Source organism: Ursus americanus, chromosome 6 (assembly GCF_024610735.1).
Source record: "Ursus americanus isolate L20-20 chromosome 6, mUrsAme1.1.p, whole genome shotgun sequence".
Lineage (NCBI taxonomy): Eukaryota > Metazoa > Chordata > Mammalia > Carnivora > Ursidae > Ursus > Ursus americanus.
In genome coordinates this window covers 1443903-1468104 of record NC_142132.1, presented here as the reverse complement: position 1 = coordinate 1468104, position 24202 = coordinate 1443903, and the positions used below count along the sequence as shown (strand labels likewise).

Here is a 24202-nt window from a genome sequence, read left to right as displayed (position 1 = left end):
TCGGAGGAGACCACAGGGAGCCGCCAGGACCGGGCTGTGCCGCCAACAGGGTCCATGGGGCAAGGTCTGAACCCCCTCCCTGTCTGCAGTGGGGTTTGTTCTAAAGCCACAGGCCAAATCATGGCAGCACTTGCTGTAAGCCATTTTCCTCTAGTGTTATAGAAAAAGACCGAAGTTTCTATCAGTGTAACAAATGTTTTCAGCTGTAGAGACGGTGGAAGCCGTCAGAATTAATGCTGGAGAAATAAGAACGTGGGCAGCACGGGGACGCCTGGGTGGCTCAGTCGTTAGGCGTCTGCCTTGGGCTCAGGTCATGATCCCAGGGTCCTGGGATCGAGCCCCGCTTCGGGCTCCCTGCTAAGCGGGAAGCCTGCTTCTCCCTCTCCCGCTCCCCCTGCTTGTGTTCCCTCTCGCTGGCTCTCTCTGTCAAATAAAATCTTTGAAAAAAAAGAAGATCGTGGGCAGCACGGCAGCGTCTGAGATCCGCACTGAGGTCTAGGACATTTCCCCTTTGTGTTCCTGTTGCTTCCTGGGAAAGAACTTTTTGACGTCAAAATGAATTAAAAAGTATTCTTTGGGCAACTGTGTACTGTGCTGGGACAAGCCTGACTAATGTCCACCGAGCGCAAACCAGCTCTGAACTGTTGACAGAGTTGCAAGTATTCAAGACCTGAAAGTAAATCACACTGTTACTCATGGCTGGGACAGAGGAGTGCGTCGGGTTTTTTACTTTTTAAAGATGCACTAATGTGGAGTGCCTGGCTGGCTCAGTCAGAAGAGCACGGGACTTGTGATCTCCTGGGTGTGAGTTCGAGCCCCATGCTGGGTGTAGAGATCACTTTAAAAAAAAAAGTGTAATGAAAAGTGTGACTGTTCTTTTTTCCCTTCTCTGTACTATTTATTTTTGCTGACGTGATTGCACATATGCAGTTCAGTGGGGAATTTTCATTGCATTTCTCTCCTGACCATTCTTAGTGTCGGTTCTCATTCCTAGAAATGGTCTTGTCACATAGAGGAGGGGTGAGGGAAGGTCGCCCGCGCTGGCGTCCCGGGGGCTGGGCCCACATGTGGCGGGGGTGTCGAGCGCGTCGTCCTTGACAAGCGTTACTCTCTCTTCTTGTCTTGAGCAGTGCGATCATGACCGGGTCCTACAACAACTTCTTCAGGATGTTTGATCGGAATGCACGGCGGGACGTCACGCTGGAAGCTTCCCGGGAGAACAGCAAGCCTCGAGCCAGCTTGAAGCCTCGGAAGGTGTGCACCGGCGGCAAGAGGAAGAAGGACGAGATTAGTGTGGACAGTCTGGACTTCAACAAGAAGATCCTGCACACGGCCTGGCACCCGGCCGAGAACATCATCGCCGTGGCCGCCACCAACAACCTGTACATCTTCCAGGACAAAGTCAACTAAGGAAGCCTGCGCGTGCGGGGACTGAGCCCGGCCGTCTTCTCGGAGGAGGGGCGCTGTCCTCCTCCCTGTGAGGAGCAGCAAGCGCGGCCTGGCCCCTCCCAGACGGGAGGGGCCAGCCTTCCGCCTGCAGTGAGGGGGCCCGGGCCGCCGCTCCCGGGACACCCGCTCAGCGCCGAGTTGGCGGATGATGCGCAATAAAGGCCATTATCAAAATAAATGTATTTATTTCAGTCTGAGCCTTCCTTTCCAGTTTGTAGACCAAAAAGTTAACAACCCGAGAGAAAAGTTGTCTGATGGAACGTCTGTCTTTCTGCAACTCTTACCCCCCCACCCCCATCACACTCGGGCCTTCACACGCGTGTGCCGCCGTGTCCCCCCGCCCTGCGCCTTCCTCCGAGCCCAGGCGGCCCCCGTTGAGGGCATGGGCTCCCCGAGCAGGCTCAGGCAGCTTTACTCCCCCCACACCTGTATCTACCGTCACACCTTCTGGTGCGGCCACTGAATAAAAGCAACACACTATAAAAAGTGTTTTTAAACCCAAGACAAGTATTGGCTTTTTATTTGCTTTCCTTGCACATGATGAAATTCTGCAAAATCGTGCTTTGGAACAGTGAAAAACGTGTGTCCTCTGAACCCGTCCGTCCCAAACTCGGTAACTCTGCTTCGTTTCTGTGGAAATAGTGCAGGTAACGCGCCAGGTAAGGTCTGCGGACCTGAACTCGGACCGCCTGTGAGAAGGAGCCCTGCCAGCAGCAGGACGGCTGCTATAAAACAGCTGGGTTCCGGTACGCCTCCGGTTCACAGCCGGAACACTGACGTGCTTGCTTTTAAAACCTTTTTAGAGTACTTGTGGGAGGGATATTCTTTTTAAAAATTGCTGAAATTACATGCATGCTGAATTTCATATTGCTGAAAATGCGGCAGAGGGAACTGTGACTGCGTGCGGACACCCCGCCTTGGGGTGTATTTGCAAAGTAGGCCCTTTGATACCAGAAATCAGCATTTCCCAAGATGAAACAGACGCATGATGGTGCTAAGTGACTGGCCCTTCCTGGCATTTTACACACGGGCCCAAATCCCAGTGTCCTCCAGGGGCGGGAGCGCCGGGGCGCCTGCACTGCTCTTGAAATTTTAAGGCGTATTTTGCTTACTTACGATATGGATCTGTAAGAACAAATGTCTCGAATTAATGTTAATGGAATGCCACTTTAATTCACATTCAGTTAGAAATGGAGAATTTAAAAGTACAATTAATTAAAAAAATAATTCCTACTGCATATCCATGGTGGCACAATTGACAGATCTGAGGTGTGGCGCGGAGTTCTCGATCCCCCCTGGTCCTTCAGAAAAAAGGTCTAATGGGATTGTATGTATGTGTTCCCCTATTTTGATCACAAGGTGTAATAAATTTTAAATGTTTACCTGGATTTGCACTGTGTGTTCGGACAGCTTTTCCCACCACGTAGACAGCGGGCCTTCCGTGTCACGGAGGGGACCCAGCCGAAGGGAAGCGCTGTCCCCGCGGCCACCGCAGCCTTGCCCTTTTCTCCTTTACAGTTACAGACATTGTCTCTGTTCCTGGAAGTCCGCTGTGGGACTTGTTTTCATTCTTAGAATTCTGTGCTGCTGTTTTCCTTGACGCTTTCGTGCTGTCTAGGCCCGTGACCTGGGTTGGGGTGAATGCGCTTTATTCATGTGTGGATTTAGACACGCTATTTTTTTTTTTTTTTAAGAAAAATCAAGTTTCTAATTAGAAGCTAGTGTAAGACTCAAGAGTCTGGTGGTCCGCTGTCCACAAGTCATTGCCGTTCACGGTGGGACAACAGCAAAGGCCAAGTCTCTGCCCGCTCTTCTCCAAGGAGCTCAGTGGCCCTATTTTCACAGCCGGAGGCCGTCCCCGGAGTCCACGTGTGTGGGCAAGTCCTTGCGTAAGGGGGTTGAGGAGAACGTCCGAATTGGAGACGTCTTTCGCACTGCTCTGTGCAGAGGTGGGGGGGAGCCCGGACTGAGTAGCCTGGGTGACGGCGACTCCTCGGCTCCGTCGGTGAAGGAACGGCAGGTGCCTGTGGTCTGGAGGACGTCGTTCTGGGCACACTGCTGCAGTCGGAGGTGGGGTTGGCGCTAGGGTCCCGCCGGCAGTGTTAAGTGGGGATGGAACCATCATTTCCATCACGACCTGGCTCGCGTGCTCAGCAGGAGCGTGTAGAAGTCGAGAACAGTACCGTGCAAGCTGGTGTGAAAACTAACCAAGACCCTGGTCCTTGGGCCTTCGCGGTGGAGGCGGGTGGCACCCGGGGCCCACAGACAGCAGCCTTCAGGCCTCGGCCTGCCGACCCCAAGTTCTGCACTCACTGGAAAGGCCCGCTGGCGGGGGCAGCTCACAGCTGCCTGGCCAGGCTCGACCGTGCTGCCGTGGGTCCCGCCCTCGGTGCACGGGGCTCCTTTGGGCCCACAGCAGGGGGCACCCCCGGAAGCTGAGCGTGTTCCCCCACAAGGGGTCTCCACACCAGCTGGGGACGGTGCTGGGGGCCAAGTATGGGTGGGGTAGGGACCACACGTGGGTAAAAGGCAGCCCCTCCCCACACACACACACAGGGCTGTCACGGGCAGTGATGGGTGTCACTGGCCTGGGCGCTAATGCCGGTGGTGACAACCCCCTCCTACTGGGTGCTCGCGGAATGCCGGCCCTCAACTGAGGGCTGTCCTCACACCAGTCTGGCGGTGGGGTACAGGTGGATGCCCTGCGGCCCACGGTCATGGTGGGGGGCTCCGGTCTGCACTCCGTGCGTCTGGGCCCCACGCTGTGTCCCCATGGGGCTGGTGAGGGGCGGGCACGGACAGGGCGCAGGGAAGGCTTCCACACCTGTGGCCCCGGAGGCATGAGCAGGGAATGACCGACAAGAACGTGTGCAGATGTCACCTGGGCCTGGAGTCCGCTGGCATCCTCCGCGCCTCGTCTGGCAGCACGTCGCTCTCCTTGGGGCGTGAGCGCAGGTGGGGTCCCGGCATCGGGTGTCCAGGGCGGGCAGCAGCCCCACTGGCCGGGAGGCTGGACTGCCGCCGTGGGGCGGGGGGGGGGGGGGGTGTCACCTGGCCTGTCCTTCGTTTCCTGCCTCAGGTGGCACTCCTTCCCCGAGCACGCACCGTGCATTCACTTTCAGCTCCGTGCCGTCAAGGACAGCGAGAACCAGCGACGCCTGTGATGTCTCCAATGATGCCGAATGATCCCAGATAATCTCTGATAATCTCGGGAAGTCGCCGGAGGAGCCGTGGTCTGCAGGAGATCCCCCCCAGGCCGCTGAGCTCTGCGTCACACGCGGCCGTGGCAACCTGGGGCACCGCCGCCGTCTCCACCAGGCTCCGCTCCCAGACCCAGCAGTCAGACGGAGACCGAGTCGCACAGAGGCTCCGAGCCGGTGCGGAGGCCGCTGGAGCGCAGCGGGGCCCAGACGTGCGGGCAGAGCCCTGTCCCCTCGCGGGCTTCCACGCGGCATCACACCCCTCCCCAGAATGTTCGGTGTTCCTCTGGGATGTATGGAGACAATTCACTTGTCTGCCCCAGAGCTCACCGTTAGTGTGTTTTGTAGGACGAGGAGCATGAGTTTGTTATCCAAGCACTTTCAGGGGAAAGCATGTTCTCTAAACTCGAAGTATCTTAATGCCGCATCGTTCTATGGTTGTCGTTAGAAATGGCGTCTTCCTTTGTTTCACTGAGGTGTGACGAACACAGACGAGTTTCAGGTGGACAGTGTGACTCGGTGTTTGCTGTGTTGGGAAGTGACCACCACAGCGACTCTGGTTAGCATCCGTCACCACATACGGTCACAAAATGCTGTTTCTTGTGATGAGAACGTCTAAGACCTACTCCCTCAGCAACTTCCACACACACAACTGCGTGACCTGTAGTCACCACACCCCGAATCACGTCCCCACGGCTTTAGTTTCTAACTGGACATTTGTGCCTTTTCACTCATTCTCCCCATTTCTCCCACAGCCCCCCCTCCACTCGGGCAACCACCAGTCTATTCAGTGTGTCTGTGAGCTTGGTTTTTGGTTTTTGCTTTGCTTTTAGATTCCACACAGAGGGGCGCCTGGGTGGCTCAGTCGGTTCAATGTCTACCTTCAGCTCAGGTCATGATCTCAGGGTCCTGGGATCGAGTCCTGCATCGGGCTCCCTGCTCCGCGGGGAGTCTGCTTCTCTCTCTTCCTCTGCTCCTTCCGCCCTGCTTGTGCTCTCTCTCTGCCTCTCAAATAAAATCTTAAAAAAAAAAAAAAAAAAGATTCCACATAGAAGCGGGATCATGCTATTTGACTTCATTCACTGAGCATCGTGCCATCAAGGTCCATCCGTGTTGAAAATGAAGGAAATGGCAAGATTTCCTTCTGTTTTACGGCTGAGTAATATTCCTGCGCACGTGTAAGTGCGGGAGCGAGAGGGAAGGAGAGACAGCACAGTTTACCCATTTATCCATGGATGGACACTTAGCTTGTTTCCAAATCCTGGCTGTTGTAAATAATACCGTGAACATGGTGGGGTGTAGATACCTTCAAATCAGTGTTTTCCTTTTCTTCAGATGTGTACCTGGAAGTGCAATTTCTGGGTCGCAGGGTGGCTCTGTTTTTAACTGTTTGAGGAGCCCCCATACTGTTGTCCACAGTGGCCGCCCCAGCTTGCATTCCCACCAGCGGCACGAGGGTTTTTCACATCCTCGCCAACACCTGTTGTTTCTCGGGTTTTCTATTTTTAGCCATTCCCACAGGTGTGAGGTGACGTCTCATTGTGGTTTTGATTTGCATTTGCCTCATGACCAGTGATGTTGGGCATCTTTTCATGTGTCTGTTGGTCGCCTGGATGTCTTCTTCGGAGAAATGTCTGCTCATGTCTTCTGCCCACTTTTAATCCAATCGACTTGTTACCATGAAGTCGTAGGAATTATTTAGAATATTAGCCATCAGATATACAATTTACAGGTATTTTCTCCTGCTTGGTAGGTTTGTTTCACCGGGTTGATGGCTTCCTTCAGGGAGCATAAGATCCTTAGTTCAGTGTGGTCCCACTGGTTCATTTTTGCTTCTGTTGCTCTTGCATTTCGTGTCAAATACAAAAAACCATCACCAAGATCAGGGTCGGGGAGGTGACTGCCTATTTTTTTCTGGCTTTTGGTTTCAGGTCTTAAATTCATTGTTGGGTGTTTTTAATAATTTTTTTAAAGATTTTATTTTATTTTTAAGATTTATTTTAGGGGCACCTTGGTGGCTCAGTCAGTTAAGTGTCTGCCTTCAGCTCAGGTCAGGATCCCAGGGTCCTGGGGTCGAGCCCATCGGGCTCCCTGCTTGGCGGGGAGTCTGTTCCTCCCTCTCCCTCTGCTCTCCCCCCACTTGTACCCTCTCTGCCTCAAATAAATAAAATCTTTTAAAACAATTTATTTTAGAGAGTGCGTGAGCAGGCGCAGGGGCAATGAGAGAGGGAGGTTCCCCTGAGTGCAGAGCTTGATGCGGGTATCCAACTCACGACCCCGGGATCATGACCTGAGCCGAAATCAAGAGCCGGCCGCTTAATCCACTGAGCCACCCAGGTGCCCCAAGATTTTAAAGTCAGCTCTATGCCCCATGTGGGGCTTGAACTCACAACCCCGAGATCAAGAATCACATGCTCCACCCACGGAGCCAGCCAGGCGCCCTGCGTCGTGCTGGGCGGTAGCACAGGGGTCCAGTTCTCCCAGGCCCATTCACTGAGGTGGTGGCCTTCCCCCTAGGGCTCTGGCCGCCCTGCTCGTGGGGTAACTGACCGTGTTCCGGCTCTACTAGGCTTCTTTACCGTCCAACTCCGAGTTTCCGTTTTGTGATGACTCCCCCGTGGGGCAGCCTACTGCCCTCCTACACACCTTTACCCACTCGCTCTGGCATCCACGGACTCGGCGGCTGTTTGCCTGATGGTCCCTTGTCCCGTCAGCCCTTCCGTATGTAGCTGGAATTCTAAGGGAGAAGAACTGTGCCTTTCTCCCACTGTCTGCTGTGTATCAGTGTGGACTCGGGGACGCCGGCTGGAGTCCCTGGGTCAGCGTCCATCACTGTCGTGGCTCTGCTCCTTGGTTGTGCCACTTTGGGCCCCTGCGGGTTCCTTCACCTTGGCCCCTGTGCCCTTGCGCTGTGCTGGCTTCCGAGCCCTTCCTGGCTCCCGCCCCTTGCCCTGCAATCACTGAAGAACAGTGTGAAGAACCCGATCCAGGAACCGGCCAGCCCAGTGCCGTGGACTTGGCGTTGCTCATCAGGCCCTTTGGACAAAGCTAGGAACCCACATATTTGCATGGACACTTGCGCGGACAGCTAGGACTGTGTGCTCAAGACGGTGAGCTAGTACGGCCACCCCCCCCCCCGTTAAAATCCACCGCTGGCTCTGGCCCACCCTGTCCCCCGTCCCCCCTGGTGCCATGTACGGGTCCTGGCTCGGCAGCTTCGTCCACCTCCCCCGCCCACCAGCGTGGCCTCCTTTACTTGTAGTAGTCAAGTTCCCGTTTGCATTCCACGTGGAATTCCTTTGAAGATGCTGGTTAGTTCGTGATTTTAGCTTTGTGAAGCACTGCTGGGGTTCTGAAGCACTGCTGGGGTTCTGAGTCAGTCACGAAAAAGGCCTATGGCTTCCTTCTCCCATTTCCCATCCCCCTACCTGCCACCACCCACCCCCGGTAGCAGCCAGTCTCCCACATTTCTATATTCGTGGGTTCTTTTTCCACAAGTGAGCAGTTCTGTGTCTATTTTCTTTGGCTTTTTTTTTTTTTTTAAGATTTTTATTTATTTGACAGAGAGAGAGACAGGCAATTACAGAGGGAACACAGGGGGAGTGGGAGGAAGAAGCAGGCTCCCAGCAGAGGAGCCAGATGTGGGGCTCGATCCCAGAACGCTGGGATCATGCCCTGAGCCGAAGGCAGACGCTTAACGACTGAGCCACCCAGGCACCCCTCTTTGGCTCTTTTTTGCACAGATGCTAGCACACCATATATATTCGTTTTTCAAATCCTTTATTTTGCTCCTCAGCCTGCAGTTTGGGCTCAGCTCCTCTCAGTGGCAGCAGTATCCCCTGGGGCAGCTCACCTGATGCCAGAAGGCCCGTGTTGAAGCTGGACCGCCCTCCCCAGGTAGGCCTGTCCCCGAGGCGCTAGGAGCCCCCGGGAGTGCGGCTGGCCCGGAGCACAGCCTCCGCCTGCTGCTGGCCGAGCAGGCCATCCGGGGTGGGCACACGTACAGGGAGACCGGCAATCGGAAACGCGGTGGCCGCTCAACAGCTGCCTACCGCCAATTCCAGGCCCCGTCTGTTAGGGAACCCATACACCCAGAAATGCGCAGCCGTTTGTTGAAGCCTCTCGGTCGTTCTGAGAAGCCGCACTGGGCTCCAGCAAGGGAGCGCAACAGCGTGGCCACCACCCGTCTGCACACGGGGACCGCGCCGCTTTCAAGCGTCTCCTACTGGACACGCTACTGTAGATTTTCAGGCTTTCAGAGGTGTATCTTCAGGGTAGATTCCTACACGTGGGCATAAGTCAGAAGGAATGAGCAGGTGTTTTTCCAGGTGCTGCCTGATTTTCCTCCAGAGCTGTATCCAACCTGCGGTCCCAGCGTCCAAATGCCCCGCTGGAATCTGCAGGCGCCTGGACCAGGAAGCTGCGTTCAGAAGGGGCAACTTACATGTTTAGGTTATTTAACATAATCCAAACATGTAAACCTGCTATTCAGTGAATACAATGACAAGTACAAAGGGCTATTCGCAAAACCTTAAGGACTCCAATGCTATTATCCTACCCAAAAGGAAGAACAAAGCACACACCGAGAGAGCCATGCAAATACAGAAATGTCCACCTCCATGCAGTGTCAGGAGGGGCCTCTAGAAGGCCCAGGTCTTAATCCCCCGTGTCACTCACAGAAAAGCACTTTCCTAACAGCCCTGGAGGACTTCCAGCCAGTTCTGCTCAGTGTTCAGCTAATGCCACCAAGAGGGGGACAAAAGAAACTGCCCTGCAGAGAGCCCCCAATCGCCCGAGCGATGATGGCTCAGAAGGCCGCCGGGGAGTCCCTGTGCGCAGGAAATGCAAGTCCCAAGAGGCTGGCCCTCGCCCGGCCGTGCTGAGTGCAGCCCCCATGGCGGGGTGCTCCCGACAGAAGCAGCAGAGGAACGAGCCCCTTCGTTTCAGACAAAAGCAGATCCATGTGCTGTGAGTCACAAGGGAACTGGCTTGGCCAGAGCACATCCAGGTGACTTGGATCTTTATCTTTCCTAGAGAAGTTACGTGAAGAACTCCGACGCCGTTCAACCAGCTTTCTCCCGATGAGGCGGCTGTCCACTGCTAGGTCCAGGATAATCATTTAATATAAACAGAAATTTTAAAAACTTAAAATGTTATTTATTTTAACACAACTGAACTGAGGGTGGAAATGTGGAATACACAACGGGATACACACAGGATGTCCAAGAGGCAGCCATGAAAATGTCATGCTGTCGGAAAGGTAATGATGACAACAGGGTGGACGCCTGGTTTAATCAGAAAGCTTTTTGACATTTCATTTAAACCATATGTGACTACAGTCATCTCTGAAGGATTTGGCAAAGATTTATTTTTTTTCTATTTCCAGTCTTTTGAAGTAGACACAGATTTGCTTAGAATGAAGCTGATTCTAAGAGCACAAAACCGAACACGAAGAGTAGGACTAAATTCAGCAATCCAGAGAGAGCTAAGAGAGGGAAGACACTTAGCAGGCGCCCAGGACAGAAGACCGACTGTCCAGGGTGGCTGCCAACACCCTGCAGGGGCTCGTGGCTTAGTGTCCGAGCCAGACAGTGGAGTCTCATCTGTTGCCCGGATTCCACCGCGTGACCAAGAACAGCAGAGTTAAATGCAGTCTTTAGTACAGACAACCTGCATCCCCATAAACATAGTATTTCCTGTAACAGGGTGAAGATAAGGCCACGATATTCATTTGGGATAAACCCCTTATGTAATCATTTTAATAAACGTTATTCATTCTTTTCAGATATAAAGTACTTTAACTGAATAACTGGTTACAGACAATTTTTGTTAAAATACTACATGTCGTATCTAGTATGTTAAAATTATTTATACTTCAGTATTTATAATATCAAACAAAATTTACTACCAAATTATTACAGTAGATGTTAATCAGTGGGACATGCTTGTTAACTGACCCCATAGGTATGATTACAGGCTGGCAGGCTTGTCCTCCCTTCCGTTCCGCTAGATTAGGAACGCAGCATCTGCAGAACAGCAGGCCAACCGAGCGGCACAGCCCCCACGGCCCGAGTCGGCTCCCCGGCCCGCGCCGCTGCCGGCTCCGACAGAAACCCCCGCTACGGGACAAAAGCCAGCTTCCGCTTCTTCATCAGAAGGTGCTGGTGGAAGTTGTTAGACGCCTTCCAATGTAGATCCTTCACAGAAAAAGCAGTCAGCGGTTAGCGTGGGGCTCACGACTCTCACAGCTGAGACCTGGCCACTCGAGCTGCCTCGAGCTTCTGCGGTAGGGGACCCGCTACCTTCGACCTGCTTCTGAGAACTTTGTGAGGACTCTCTTACCAAGTGCTTCATGATGTATCGTTACGTATTTTATAATCTAATTCTGAAACCCCGCCGTGCTCTACCGTCCGCGTGCTCCGTACCGGTAGAGAGGACGCCACCGACCTGCCACAAGTGCTCTCCCGACACAGATCAGCTGTTTTCACATTCATGCAGTAACACGCTGCTGGGGAGTCACCCATGGGGCATCACCTCCCACCTCACCAAGGCCTTCGCTGAATAACAAAGCCCTGTCCTTGGGCAGAGAAGAGCCCACAGATCATGCTGGGGAGCCTTCTCAGATGAACGAGAGGGGGGACTTCATCCCAAAATCCACGGGCAGCCCTGACAGGTTCAGGGCACCAGCGAGTTCTGCGAGGCTGGCAGAACAGAGAAAGGCAGGGACGCTAGGTGGGAGCAGGCTGCAGGAATTTACCCTGAAATGAACGTGCACCGGGCCCTGCTCCCACAGGACCTAACCTACTAGTTCTGGAGAAAACTCCAAGCCCAGCTTGATGATGCACTGGCCAGAATGAAGCCGGTGGGGCTGAGCCAAGAGACAGAACTCTGAGCAGGAAGGGGGACAGGGTCTGGCCCAGGACCGTGGAGGACTTTCACGTTGGACGCTGACGTCCAGGAGCCTCTGGCCGGTTGGGAAGCCAAGTCCCTGGCATAGTTCCCAGAATGAGGGTCTGGGGCTCTGAAGGGAGGGTGGTGAAGGGCAGCCCTGCGCTCACTGCCCACAGGAGTGGTAGGCGAGGTGGAACCTTGCAAGACCAGGAAGCGCCCACCCGCCCTGAGACTGAACAGCCCAGGTCTCATCCACCCCATTCACAGGATCTGGGAAAATAGGGCCTGTCTCAGGGGCTTTCTCATCCTGTTCCCCTCTGGGCCCTGGAGGCCAGCATCCGTCAGATGCCCTTGGGGACAAGCGGTCTGTCCGGCGAGCTGCACGCACAGAACACTGCGGCACATCGGGACAGAGGCACACGGGGCTCACTTCCCTGCTAAAGCCACGCGGGACTGCCACAGCGCTGCGCTGTGGGAGGTGTGGTGGGTTCCTGAACCCAGCCAGCTGCAAGGGGAGGGACAGCTTAGAGCATCCGTCCACTCAGTGCCAGAACCAAAGCAGTGAGGCTGTGGTCCACACCCACACAGGACGGTCCAGACTGAGAAGCCAGGCATCAGGGAAGCACCAGACACACGTGGTCTCAGGGCTCCATCGGGGCCGCCCCCACAGCAGGGCCAGAAGTGAGGGGGCCGGGGCCCCTCCACGGTCAAGGCTCCGTGTCCTGTGCCTTGTTCACGTGCTCACGTTACGTAAGCTGACTTACGACCTGTACCTGAAGGAGAGGTTTTGAAATTCCCCACACTCAGAATTATCCGGAGGCAGGCCACGCGCGGCCTCACTCACCCCAACCCGATGGCCAGCAGGTGAGAGAGCAGCAGGGACGGGAGGAAGACCTTCAGGAACTCGGCCGAGAAGATGCCCCCCTTCTTCATGACGCTCGTGTTCCTCATGCTGAGTGTGGCCGCGCGCTTCGGGTGCTTGAACAGGAGCTCCCTGGGGAGGAAGACGGGCCAGTGAGCCGCCGGCGCCGCGGGCACAACACCCCGCGCCACTGGAGACACTCACTTGGGGGGGATGTTTTCCGGCCGACTTGACCAATCCCAAATCCAGTCCGAGTTTTTCTTCAAGATGCTCTCAACTTCTTTCCTTCTCTCGATATAATCTTCCTCAGACTACGACAGAATCAACGTGAACAGCCGCTCAGCGGCGCAGAGCCGCGCGTCCCCCCACGCCCCACGTCAGCTGGCCGGGTCCGGCCTCCACGCACATCTGTCCCTTCCAGAAGGACACGGAGGCTGCGCACACTGTCCGAGGAGGCGGTGCGCAGTGAGGACAAAGGCATCCACGCACATGCTGCCCGCGGCGTGGGTTTTCAGAGAAAATGAAAGCCATCCGTAGGCCCCACGCAGCAGTGGTTCCAGATGGCGGCGTGCGCGGCAGCCTCTGGAACAATTCCGTGTTCCGCGGGAGACACACTGTGATTCCAAGCTGCCTCCTGAACACTTAAAACACTGATCACAGGTAGTTTTGTGGGTTTTTGCATTAAAAAAGGTCTGAACCTAAGCACATAATTCCTTTTGCAAATCAGCAAAAGCACAGCTTAAAATTTTGGAAATACTCTAGAAGCAGTAGCAGAACCAACCAGCGGCCCTGAGGACACCGTCAGAGCCCCTGGGAGACCCGGGACGGTGCCAAGAAGGTGTGCGTGGGAGAGAAACCCAGAGGGGAGACCCCACGGGATCAAGTGCCTCAGTGGTACTGACCGCAAGAGCTCCCTTCCTAAGAGATTTTGAAATAAATACGGGAAAAGGAGTCAACTGTTCATGTTCACATCATCGCTGAAAACACCCAAAGGAAACATTCCCCGCGCATCCCAGCTTGCGCAGGTGCGGCAGTCCTGGGGGCCAGGGCCCCGAGTTCTGAGAGGCAGGCCTCCCCGACAACAGAACGTAGCCCTGGCGTGTAAAGACCCAGGAAACATTTGAGCACATGGTAGGCAAGTGGCCTCAGCTGTTTGCTCCTAACACTGAACCACACAAGCGCCAGTCAGCACAGCTGGACGCATGGTTTCTGGAAGCAACGGCGGCGTCTGGTGCAGAGGCCGTGTCAGCGCCACCCCCACAATGGCAGAACCCCCCAGGGGCTCCGCAGGTCATGCCAGGCTCTCCTGAGCCTGAGATGCGAAAACCCACTCACCGCCCGACTGCTAGCCAACACAGGGGCCAACCACTAAGTGGCTCCCAGGTCCCCTCCCCACCGGTCACATGGTCCCCGCCAGGCTGCAGGCCCGACTGCGCTCCCCGAGCGTCCTTGGGTGGCACGTGAGGGGAGCGGAGCCGGTACTTACTCTTGTCAGCTCAGTGTGAGGCCTGCGTGTCCGGGGGCCCCCACCCCATGGTTTTAAAAAAGGCAAGAGACCCTCCTACAAAAACACACTTTCTCTGCTCAGTCCCATTGACACCGTCCAGCAAGCCAACAGACCACGAGCACCTGCCGCAGCCCACCTGAGAGCTATTTTTCTCTCCAATGCTGTGGGTGTCCATTTCCGAAGCTCGGTTCGTATCTTGAGGGGTCTGTGAGCGAGGTGGGCTTGGTAGGGACACAGAGGACAACGGGAGAAATAACAGGACGTTAACATGATTTGTCATGAAAAGCAAATCCCGCACAGGCCCAGGACCCTCTCCTCAGAGAGGAGGAAGCGCCAGCCCCAGCACCCAGGTCCTCCCCACCCCCCACCCGGTCAGCTGAGCCTGGCAGGCGTCCAGGAGCCAGTCCCGGGGGAGGGGGGGTGTTGTGGACACAGTTCGGGGGCGGGCGTTCTTGCCAGCTCTGTGCTCCGCGGCACAGCCTGAGGGCACCTGACCTTTGATTTCTGACTCAGCCATGCTGTCCACATTCACTGGCAGCGCTGACACTCAGCAGCTCACGGTGACCAAGCTGACGGAGCCAGGACGCGCCAGGCGCAGAGGCTCGGGAACTGCGTGCGTGCCGTCCACCCCCCAGCTTCACCACAGTCCCTCCCACAGACCAGGCCCCATCCCTCCCACGGGAGGCCCAGGCTCCCTCGATCCAGGGAGGGATGGAGACGCTGCTCCGGGACTTGGCCCGTGCTCAGCATAAACCAGCACTTCCAGCCTGATGCCAGCACCGGAACAGACGTGCTTGTCTGTACCCACCTGTCACAGTGAGAGCTCTTGGAGCTACTCCGTCCAGACTCATGCTGGGCATCCAGCAATATTTTTTCCAGGTCACCGTTATAAATAGAAACAGAGGCTGGAACACTGCTCCCGTTCCCGTTATTGCTGAAGTGCAGTTCCACCCAGGAGCCTGATGGAGACACAGAAGGGCACCATTGGGATTTTCTGCCCACTGTGGAGCCTAGTCCTAACATACAACCAGCCCACCCTTCCATTTCTAAGAAGTGCCGGGGACACACAACAGGCTGAGTCCTTGAAACACACCAAAACACACCGCTGGCGCCCATCTCTGGCAGGTGCATCCCCGTGGCCTGGCCTGGCCCTCCCAGGGACCCAAGGCCGGCCCCTGGCACCAGGGCACGCGTGTGCGTGTCTCCTGCCATTCCTGGACACCAGGCAGGTGCCTGGTAACCTCCTGTGCCAGCAGAGTCCAACAGACCGTGACGCTTTTTTCCACTCAACTTTTAGAAGAAAAAGGGCATCAACAAGAGCTTAAGAGATTTAAATTTTTTTAAAGGTTTATACACTGTCTCTAATCCACTTATTTCCACACCAGCATCACATTCTGATCCTGAGGCCCCACAAAACTCCCGACAGCTCTTCTGTATTTACTTCCCCCAGAAGCCAGATGAACATACTCCGCCTAGAACAAATTTCTCACTAAACGTGACTGAGCAAGCCATCCCCCACGTATCCAGTTAGCCACGTCGTTACAGGAAGGATGTTGGCCTTCTTAGTTGAACTAAAAATTGACAATTGTTACACATCCCCAACTGCCTCTACCCAGAATCTGTAGATTCAGAGAGCTGTCTTAGCACCAGATCATCTGCTTACCAGAACCGAACCACAGCACCTACCACCCCCGACCCACCACCAACCCTGCAAGTGAAGCCACTCTCTCCAGCCAGGCTGGTCTCTGGCTTGCCCACCGGCTGCGGTTCCGTGGTAAATTCAACTCCAATCTCAGCACCGTCCTGGGCACACCGTGCTGCACACGCACACGTCAGCACCGCAGTCACGGGCCGGCAAGGACAGGCCGGGGAGCGGCGGCCGGCGGCTGTGCCTGTGCGCGCCTGTGTCTGGGGAAGCCGACAGGTGGGAGAGCTCAGGAACGGTCCTGGCCCATCCCGGAGAAGGGTGGACGTGACCCCTACACAGACGTCCTGAAAGCGCCCCAAGTAGCAGGCTCGGCACAGCTGGGGATGTGAGCCGGGCCCCAACAGCAACGTCTGGGGGGGGGGCTGTACTTGGGGGGCCCCCAAGTGCTGGTGGATGAGCACCTCACATGCTGCTGCTACGGGATGGGACGCACCGTCGGCTCCACCACAGACCGTCCACTCGTCAGGTATGTGGTTGCAACCATTAGTGCTTCCGTAACCGCTAGCAGGGTTTTTAAGATTGATTTATTTGCGAGAGAGCGAGTGTGTACCAGGAGGGACCCCGATCATGACCTGAGCTGAAACCAAGAGTCAGCCGCCTCGCCAACTGGGCCACGCCGGCACCCCTGTAACCGCTCATGTTTCATGGTGGCCACACTCTTGTTTCTGTCAACACAGACTCGGGAGCAGGACTGAGGCCAGAAGGAGCACGTGCACATTCAGTGCTATTGGGAAAGGCCTGCCCTCTGACACGGCTGAACCAGGAAACCTCCCAATAAACCAGTCTTTAAATTTTGCCATTCCGTGATGGTGTCTAGTGTGGTTTATTTTCTATTTCTCTGATTTCCACTGAAACTGGCCATCTTTTCCTATGCTGACTGGCCACTTGGACGCATCTTTGTAAATGAGTCATTCAAGCGGCGCTGCGTGGCTCAGTCAGTTGAGCATCCGACTCGGTCTGGGCTCAAGGCATGAACTCGGGGTCCTTAGATCAAGCCCTGCATCGGGCTCCGTGCTCAGTGGGGTGGCTGCCTGAGATTCTCTCTCTCCCTTTGCCCCTCCATGCACTCTCTCTGAAAAAAGAAAAACAAAATAAATTAGCTGTTCGAAAATGTCTTCCTCGTTCCGCAGGAGCTCAGTGTTCGAGATACAAGACTTTGTCCATGTGAACGTGCTGCAAGCACCGTTCCCTCCGGCTCGTCTTCTCAGGTTTACTGTCATGTTCTGACCAACAGAAGCCTCTGATGTACATGCAAAGTTACAATCTCTTCCTACTCTGAGGCCGTGCAGACCTGTCTAGTGGGGACCCTCATGCAGATCGGGGTTAAGGAGCTGGGGTTCAGTCTGTGCACGTGGTCCCCAATGGGTGAGGCTTTCCCTGCGGACAGCCAGCTGCCCGGCACCACTCACTGACCACACTGCCCTCACCCCCCTCTGCCAGAAATCAAGCTGGCGACATGCACAGGTCTGTTTCTGAGCCTGAGACAGCTAGACAGTTTCTCTGTTTTGCGTCACAGGTCTGTGTATCTCCAGCACCGTCTGTCAAAGGCCACTCTGGGTGCCCACGGAGGGCAGGGGCAGTATGGGCAGGGTGAAGGCGGACTACAGAAGACAGAAATGCAGACACCAGAGCCATGAGATGAGCCATGTTCACAGCTACTCTCATTTTATTCCAACAGTCGTGACCCCGAGCCGCCACTCTGCTGACCCCAGCATGGCCCTGCACAGCACTGTGTGATCGCGGTGCGCTCAGTCGTCTGGCCTTCACCCCACGCAGGGGTACACGACACTGTGCGGGCGGCGGGGACAGAGCTGCCCACCCCGCTCCACCACATGAGCCGGAGGCACAAGCAGGTCTCCACCTTCCCAGCACGCCAGATGGGCATCTCTTTGGAGTCCTAACCTGCCCTCAGTAGTTGCTCGAATAGGTTACCTTCATCAGAAAAAAGCAGATCAAAGACCCCGCCACCCAGCCTTCCATTAGTCTCCCAGTTAGGGAACAAAACACTCACGCAAGCTTTCCAGTTAGCACACTCTCTAACGTCTCAAGTGCTTCACGCTGGCCTGGCCCACGTGAGCGCGTCACTAATACACAAGGAGGCCAGGGCCTGTCTAGGAGCCCAGGCCACGCAGCCACGGCACATCCACAGAAGCTGCAGTGACTTCAGGGCATCTCACGCCGCAGCAGCCCTGAGACCGCACGTCTGAGCGCATCTCCAAGAGCTCCGGGGCCTCCTGACCCTGAAGTACTGTGATAGAAGCTCCAGAGTGGGAGTCCTGCCTGGGGCCACTCGGACAGCTAGGACTCCAGCTCGGGCACGGTTCCATTCCCCCAACCTCCACCTGTCATTCGGAGGCCAGGCCTGGCTCCACTTACTCGACTAGGCCAAGGCACGCTGTCGGTGGCCTGTGCTGGGTGACATTGACGGAGTGTGAGGGGTGCAGTATCTTTTCATGACATCACTTCTGACATGAAATGGGGGGGGGGTTGTTCACCAATGGGTTGTCCAGTGATTCAGCCCCACAGCCACACAAGCCGGAGCGAGGCGGGGCCCGTGCACCAAGCGTCAGGAGACGGGGCCTCCAGTGGAGAGCAGCTGACACGGGCCGTCCAAGCTGCAGACTACAAATGTAGGAGCTCCTACGACACCCGCCCGGGTCCAGTAATTCCCTAGAACAACTCACAGAACTCAGGAAGACACTTTACTTCCATTTACCCATTTATTAGAAAGAATACAACTTAGGAACAGCCCACTGGAAAAGACACACAGGACTGAGTGTGAGGAAGGGGGGCCATGCTCCACGCACGTCGGCTCATTCAACACAACTCTCTCTGAACCTCGCTGCGTGGAGTTTTTCTAACCCATCTCCAGCCCCTCCCATCCCTGGAGGGGGGTGTGCACCCTCTTATCCCACCTCCATGTGGTGGCCACCCAGGGCCCCACCAAGTCACCTCAATACCAGACTCCATGTGTTCCAAGGGGCCTCCTCACAAAAGGGGCTCTTTATCAAAAAGCCACTAATATCACTCAAAAATTTCTAAGGGTTTTTGGAGCTCTGCGCCAAGAAGGAGGGAAAAAGATCACATACGAACACTTGCTTTAAGCAGATACCATTGGAGCACCCGCTGGCTCAGTCGGAGAAATATGCAACTTTTGATCTCCAGGTTGTCAGTTCACACTTCATGTTAGGTGTAGAGATTACTTACAAATAAAATCTTCAAAAAAATTAAAATAAAAAACCCTGAGATATAATTAACATGTAACACTATTAGATACATACAGGTATGTATGGCTTTTTTTGTTACATCACAAGGGCCAACTCAAGACTCCAAGAAGACAAACTCATGTTTTTTAAAACACGCCCTAAAAAGTCCTAAGCATCCTGAGAAAGCAAAAAAATCCCATTCTGGACGGTCTATAGTTTTGAGTCCAGAAGCTGTATTCCAAGAATGATTTACTAGGACGAGAATTTTATTATTAACCTGCAGCAACGGGGCAGGAAGCATACTTCCTGGCGAGGGAGCACCGGGCTTGCTATTCGTCCACCTACATCATGCAAGTGTTAGGATCACTCATCTTATTGAGCAAGAAAGGTGGGGATTAAGGTGGCTTCGAGACCTCGGAAAGCTTCCTCAGAATCACAATAACGGATCAAGTAACTTGGTATCATCAAAGAGACAGACCGTGGTGTTAACCGACCCGAGGCAAGACCTCCTTCCTCACTTCATCTCCCTCCCCTTGCTGTCTCCCCCCACACACACACCTACGTGCCCTTCACATCGCTACCAAGACACCCGCACACAAACAAGTCCACGTCCCATCTCTCCACAAGCTAGAGACGAAGAGCCCAGCACAGCTCCTGCCTCTTGTGTGACAGAGGACAAGTCAATCCCCTAGCCCCACTGCCCACTCCCCAACCCAGAGCAAGCGTTTCTCTCCAGCTGCAACGGCTGCGGAGCCCCACAAGGCCACCCCACTGCGTGGCCCTGGCAGCTGTGAAGAAGCCCCGTGTGCTCTCCCAAGGCTCCCCAGAAGCCTCGCCCAGCTCTCTGAAAATTCTGGTTTGGAATGCTGAGCCAGAGCCCCAGCACACGTAGGTTTTGAAAAAGTTGTAATGGCGATGTTGGGCATCCAGAGTGGAAGAGCACTGATGAGGGGAGCAGCAGGCATCCCATAACCTTCAGGATGGAAAGTCAGAACAGAGGGATGTTGGAGAAGGCGTGGCATTCCCGAGTGGGCGTCTTCCCTAGGAGAGGTGGGTTTTATTTACGAAAGTGCAGGTTGTAAAAGCTTTCTGTAAACACGACCACTATTTACAAGTAAATAAACAGTGTTTTAGAAAATAAATAAAAAATAAATAAAAGCTTCTCAAGGTAGGTGAGACAGGAACCAAAGAGACCTGATGGACCCATAACTTTGAACTTAAGAGTCAAAATGGGGTGGAGCACTTAGGATCCTGGTTCCCAAGGGGCTGCTTAAGCCCTCATTTCCTCCCCAGGAGGTGCGCCAGGACCCTGCTGCCTGGGATGTTATTCAGGCTCCCAGCATCCCACTGGCCCTTCACTGGAGGCCGACTCTTGCCTCACTTGTTGTCACCTACCCTCTTTTCCACTTAGCCTCTGGGCCTCACAGTGACCATCTGTGAGATGCGGGGATTGGGGTAGGATCTCGGCGGCTGAAACCCCTTCGCTGTCAAACTTCACAATACTACAATTTCCCTTCAAAAGAAATTTAGTTTTTCTCTTCAGACACCTCTGCCCATGGTGGCCTGCCTGCAACAACTCAACCATGGGGCTGGCCGCAGAGAAAGCGCGGAGGGGAGGGGGCTGTCTCAGAGCAAAGCGGTGGGCACCTTGCTGAAACCACACACTCAAGAATAGCTCAGCTTCTCATTCAGGGGTCCCGTGGGAGTCAGTGATGCAAGCCCCTCCCCCATGAGACTGACACCATCAGCACACAACTCTATCTCCCGCTGGGACTGGGGCAGGTGTAGGTCTAAAGGGAAAAGAAAGGCACAGACACCATCCTGCTAGAAAAAAGCTTAAACCAGAATGGCCCGGGGGTTGCTGTTAACCCCTCAGGGAGGATGTCTGCTGTTGTCTGCGGGCTGCGCTCAACAGGGCTTGCTCTGTACTTGGTTCGAATATAAACAAGAGGTAATCAAATCAGAACAGACAGGGGACAAGCACTGCCTCAGCCAGGAACCAGGCCCGGACTCACATTTCTCAGGGCAGCTGTGAGGCCCCACGTGATGTGACCAGGGGACTCCACCCACTGGGGGCCGAGGCTGAGCTAGTGCCCCGCAGCACGTACACTCGAGAGAAGGGCCCAGAGAAGACTCAACACGAATTTCCACTCAGTGTGTAACCATCTTTTTATAGAATAAGCAAAACACAAAAACAAATCTTTTAACTCAGAAGCTGGCAGTTTTGTATTGCCAATGACTCAGCAGTTTGGGGTCAGTCAAGGAATGGCGATCCGAGCCCCCTCAGGAGGGCTCAGAACAATCACAGAGACTAAATCCCAGCCTGTGAGGAAAACACTGTTGGGAAATAAGTAGCTTGATCATTAGAAAAAGGATGATCCTAAGGCAGAGGCTATACAACCGTACCTTACAGAAGAGACAGAGAATTTAAACCCTTCATCCCTTTATCTGTTTCAAAGAAAACCAACTGATGTCGAATTTTAAAGAGCTTACAGAACTTTTTAAAAGTGGTTGCAGTTTTTAAGTACATGTTACACACTGCGTGGCACTGCGTCTTGCCCAGTAAAATCATGTCAAGGAACAAGAAAAATAATTAACATCTCACTAGATTTTTCTGAATAGAAGGATTTTAAGTCCTAATGAGCTGAAAAATTCACTCCCAAACGTTTGCACAGCCCTCTCTAAAGCTTATTTACATGCTCATTTTGCTTACTGAACTTTTGCTTCAGAGAATACAAAGGTCGTGGGCCAGCAGGCTTCTCCTGGGCCCTGGGGATCACTACAAGGGGCCACAGAGAACAAGGCTTGGGTAGCGGCCCTACTGAGGAAAGAACCAGGAGGCAGATCTCAAGGCTGCCGCCCACTTGGTTGTGCAAGTGAGCAGTGCCCAGCCTTCTGGGCCCGGCTCCCTGAGATGCAAAAGGAGAGTCTACAGATCCAGAAACAGCAGGCGCAGGGCTGGGGACAAGCATCTGCTCAGGGGCCCTGCATGGACTGGGACAGTGTCATTCTGCTTGTATTTTTCTTAACCCATAAATCAATTTCCAGCTCTGTTTTGGAATGACGCTCTAGTACAAGTGAAACCTGAACTTAAAAAAAAAAAAAAAAAAACCCTTATTACCTGCCCATACCATTTTTAAGCTGTTTATCTTACACTAAAGAGCGGTGGATGGACCTGAGCCCTGTATCTCCAGTAACCCCCTTCATCCTTTCCTTCCTTCCAAGAAGTCCTAACAGTCACCACGGACAGAACTAGTAAGGTTTAAATCTGAAAACCGCACGATTCAACTTGAACCACCTTGGCCTCTGCTCGCTAAAACCAACACTTAAGTACCGGACTGGGAATAAAACACGCCTTTAGAAAGCTATGCGGACGCAGAGAGCTGGGACTTCAAGGAAGGACTGCCAGTCACCAGAGCGGAGTTCAGGCTTGTTGGTGGGATCCAACCTGCGTCCCGGCCTGCGAGCCCCCAGCCCTCAAAACCACAAGCCCTCAAGTCCCCCCCGCCCGGGACTCGAGAGCCCCCAGTGCGGGTCCTCCCCGCGAGCCCCCGGCCGCCCAGACCCCGGCCTCCCCGCGAGCCCCCAGCGTGGGTCCTCCCCGCCGGCGCCCGGCCCGCAAGCCCCCAGCCCGCGAGCCCCCAGCCTCCCCCCGCCCGCGACCCGCGAACCCCCGGCGCGGGTCCTCCCTGCGAGCCCACGGCCCCGAGCCCCTCCCCGCGAGCCCACGGCCCCCCAGCCTCTGACCCCCGAACCCCCGGCGCGGGTCCTCCCCGCGAGCCCACAGCCCCCTAGCCCCCTAAACCCTCAGCCCCCGGCCCGCGAGCCCCCAGCCTCCCCCTGCCCGCGGCCCGCGAACCCCCAGCGCGAGTCCTCCCCGCGAGCCCACAGCCCCCGGGCGCCTGGCCCCCGAGCCCCTGACCCCCGAACTCCCGGCGCAGGCCCTCCCCGCACACTCCGTGTCCACCCCGCCCCGGCTCCCCCGCGGCCTCACCCTGCAAGTTCTCCTCCTGCAGTCCGGGGGTCCCACTCTGCGACATGGCGCCAGAGGGACGGCGCTGCGGCAGCGCGTCGGGGTCGGGTGGGTGCTCAGAGGCGGGCGGCCGGGCGGGCGGGGAACCAAAGCTCGAGCGCTGGGCCCAACGGTGCGGGTAGCCTCAACCGAAGGGCCCGACCGACTGACGCGCAAAGACGAACGCACGACAAATAAGAGGCGGATAAGCCGCGGCGTCGCCAATTGGCCGCGGGGCGGGGCCTGGGCGTGCGCGAGAACGCGGGGCGCGCGGGGCGCGTGCGGCGCGTGCGACGCGTGCGCGGGGCTCGTTGAGGCCCCACCTAAGAAGGGCAGCGCGCGTGCGCGGAACGGGATCTGATGGGCGGGGCGCGCGTGCGCAGGGCGGATCTGAGGAACAGGACGCGCGTGGTTGACGTGGGGCTGGGGGGCGCGTGTGCGCAGGCGCGGCGAGGGGCGGGGACTGAGGCGGTGTGGTGGTCCAACTGCGCCGGGTGGGGTCGCAGGCGGGGACTCGTCTGGGGAACCACAATCCCGGCTGGCGGAACTGGGTACCCAAGGCGCTTCCAGAAGGCAGATGGGCTGAGTGCCCGCCTCTCACCTGCAGAGACCATCAACCAATCCAGACCCTCACCTGAGTAACCAGTCCATAAATCCAGACCCTCAGCTGCAGAGACCAGCCCCAAATCCAGACCCTCAGCTGCAGAGACCAGCCCCAAATTCAGACCCTCACTGCAGAGACCAGCCCCCAAATCCACCCCTCACCTGCAGAGACCACTCACCAATCCAGACCCTCACCTGCGCAGACCACCCACCAGTACAGACCCTCACCTGCAGAGACCAGCCCCCAATCCAGCCCCTCACCTGCAGAGACCACCCACCAATCTAGACCCTCACCTGAGTGTCCAGTCAGAAAGCCAGCCTGCTACAAGTCAGACCCCCAGGAAGTCAGCCCAGCATCTGTAGCAACTGGTGCAGGAAGCCACAAGGCAAGCCCTGTAACAATGAGCCCCGAAGGGCCAGCACCGGCTCAGTCACCGAGGGCTTCCCCACTTCCGGTCCCTTCCTCCAACTCAGGACCAACCAGAGAAAGCTAAAATGCTCCTTAGCGGGTCCTGAGGACCGCTGCTCTAGTTCCCCATCCCGGCCTCCATCAGGATCTACCTGAGTCCCCTTCCCACTAGGACATCTCTCACTCTGCCTCTGGGTCTCTGCCACACACAAGTGCCGTGGGGCCCCTGCTGCGGCTGCTGCTCTGTCTGCTCTTGAGAGAGGCATTCGTTTTTCCAGCTTTCCTTCCAGCTGCAGAGGAGCTGGCCTTTCCTTCAGTTTGACTCTTCTCCTTTATTCAACAAGTTCTTAATCAC

General features: G+C 55.5%; 2 protein-coding genes across 3 annotated transcripts in view; one reads left to right on the top strand and one right to left on the bottom strand.

Annotated features, from left to right (window-relative positions):
- Positions 1 to 5689, top strand: part of PPP2R2D (protein phosphatase 2 regulatory subunit Bdelta) — a 53310-nt gene extending 47621 nt beyond the window's left edge. For both annotated transcript variants that reach the window (XM_045809477.2, XM_087862561.1), the window contains one exon: positions 1131 to 5689. In XM_045809477.2, the coding sequence (XP_045665433.1) occupies positions 1131 to 1410 (280 nt within the window). In that variant the 3' untranslated portion in view covers positions 1411 to 5689. The remainder of the gene's footprint in view (positions 1 to 1130) is intronic.
- Positions 5690 to 9993: 4304 nt separating this feature from the next.
- BNIP3 (BCL2 interacting protein 3) lies at positions 9994 to 23067 on the bottom strand. The gene is made up of 6 exons (XM_045809476.2): positions 22818 to 23067; positions 14718 to 14868; positions 14046 to 14130; positions 12607 to 12713; positions 12385 to 12534; positions 9994 to 10846 (listed from the first exon to the last, which is right to left on the bottom strand). Exons 1-6 carry the CDS (start codon positions 22861 to 22863, stop codon positions 10801 to 10803), a joined length of 585 nt encoding a protein of 194 aa, XP_045665432.1. The 5' UTR covers positions 22864 to 23067; the 3' UTR covers positions 9994 to 10800.
- Positions 23068 to 24202: the final 1135 nt, after the last annotated feature.

What these genes read in the sequence shown, in the direction of transcription:
- BNIP3 (XM_045809476.2), bottom strand. Translation starts at nt 22,863, where the DNA reads ATGTCGCAGAGTGGGACCCCCGGACTGCAGGAGGAGAACTTGCAGG. An exon ending in GCAGGAGGAGAACTTGCAGG is followed by an intron (nt 14,869 to 22,817) that starts GTGAGGCCGCGG and finishes TGTCTCCATCAG; the next exon opens with GCTCCTGGGTGGAACTGCAC. An exon ending in CTGCTGGCCATCGGGTTGGG is followed by an intron (nt 10,847 to 12,384) that starts GTGAGTGAGGCC and finishes TTTTCTGTGAAG; the next exon opens with GATCTACATTGGAAGGCGTC.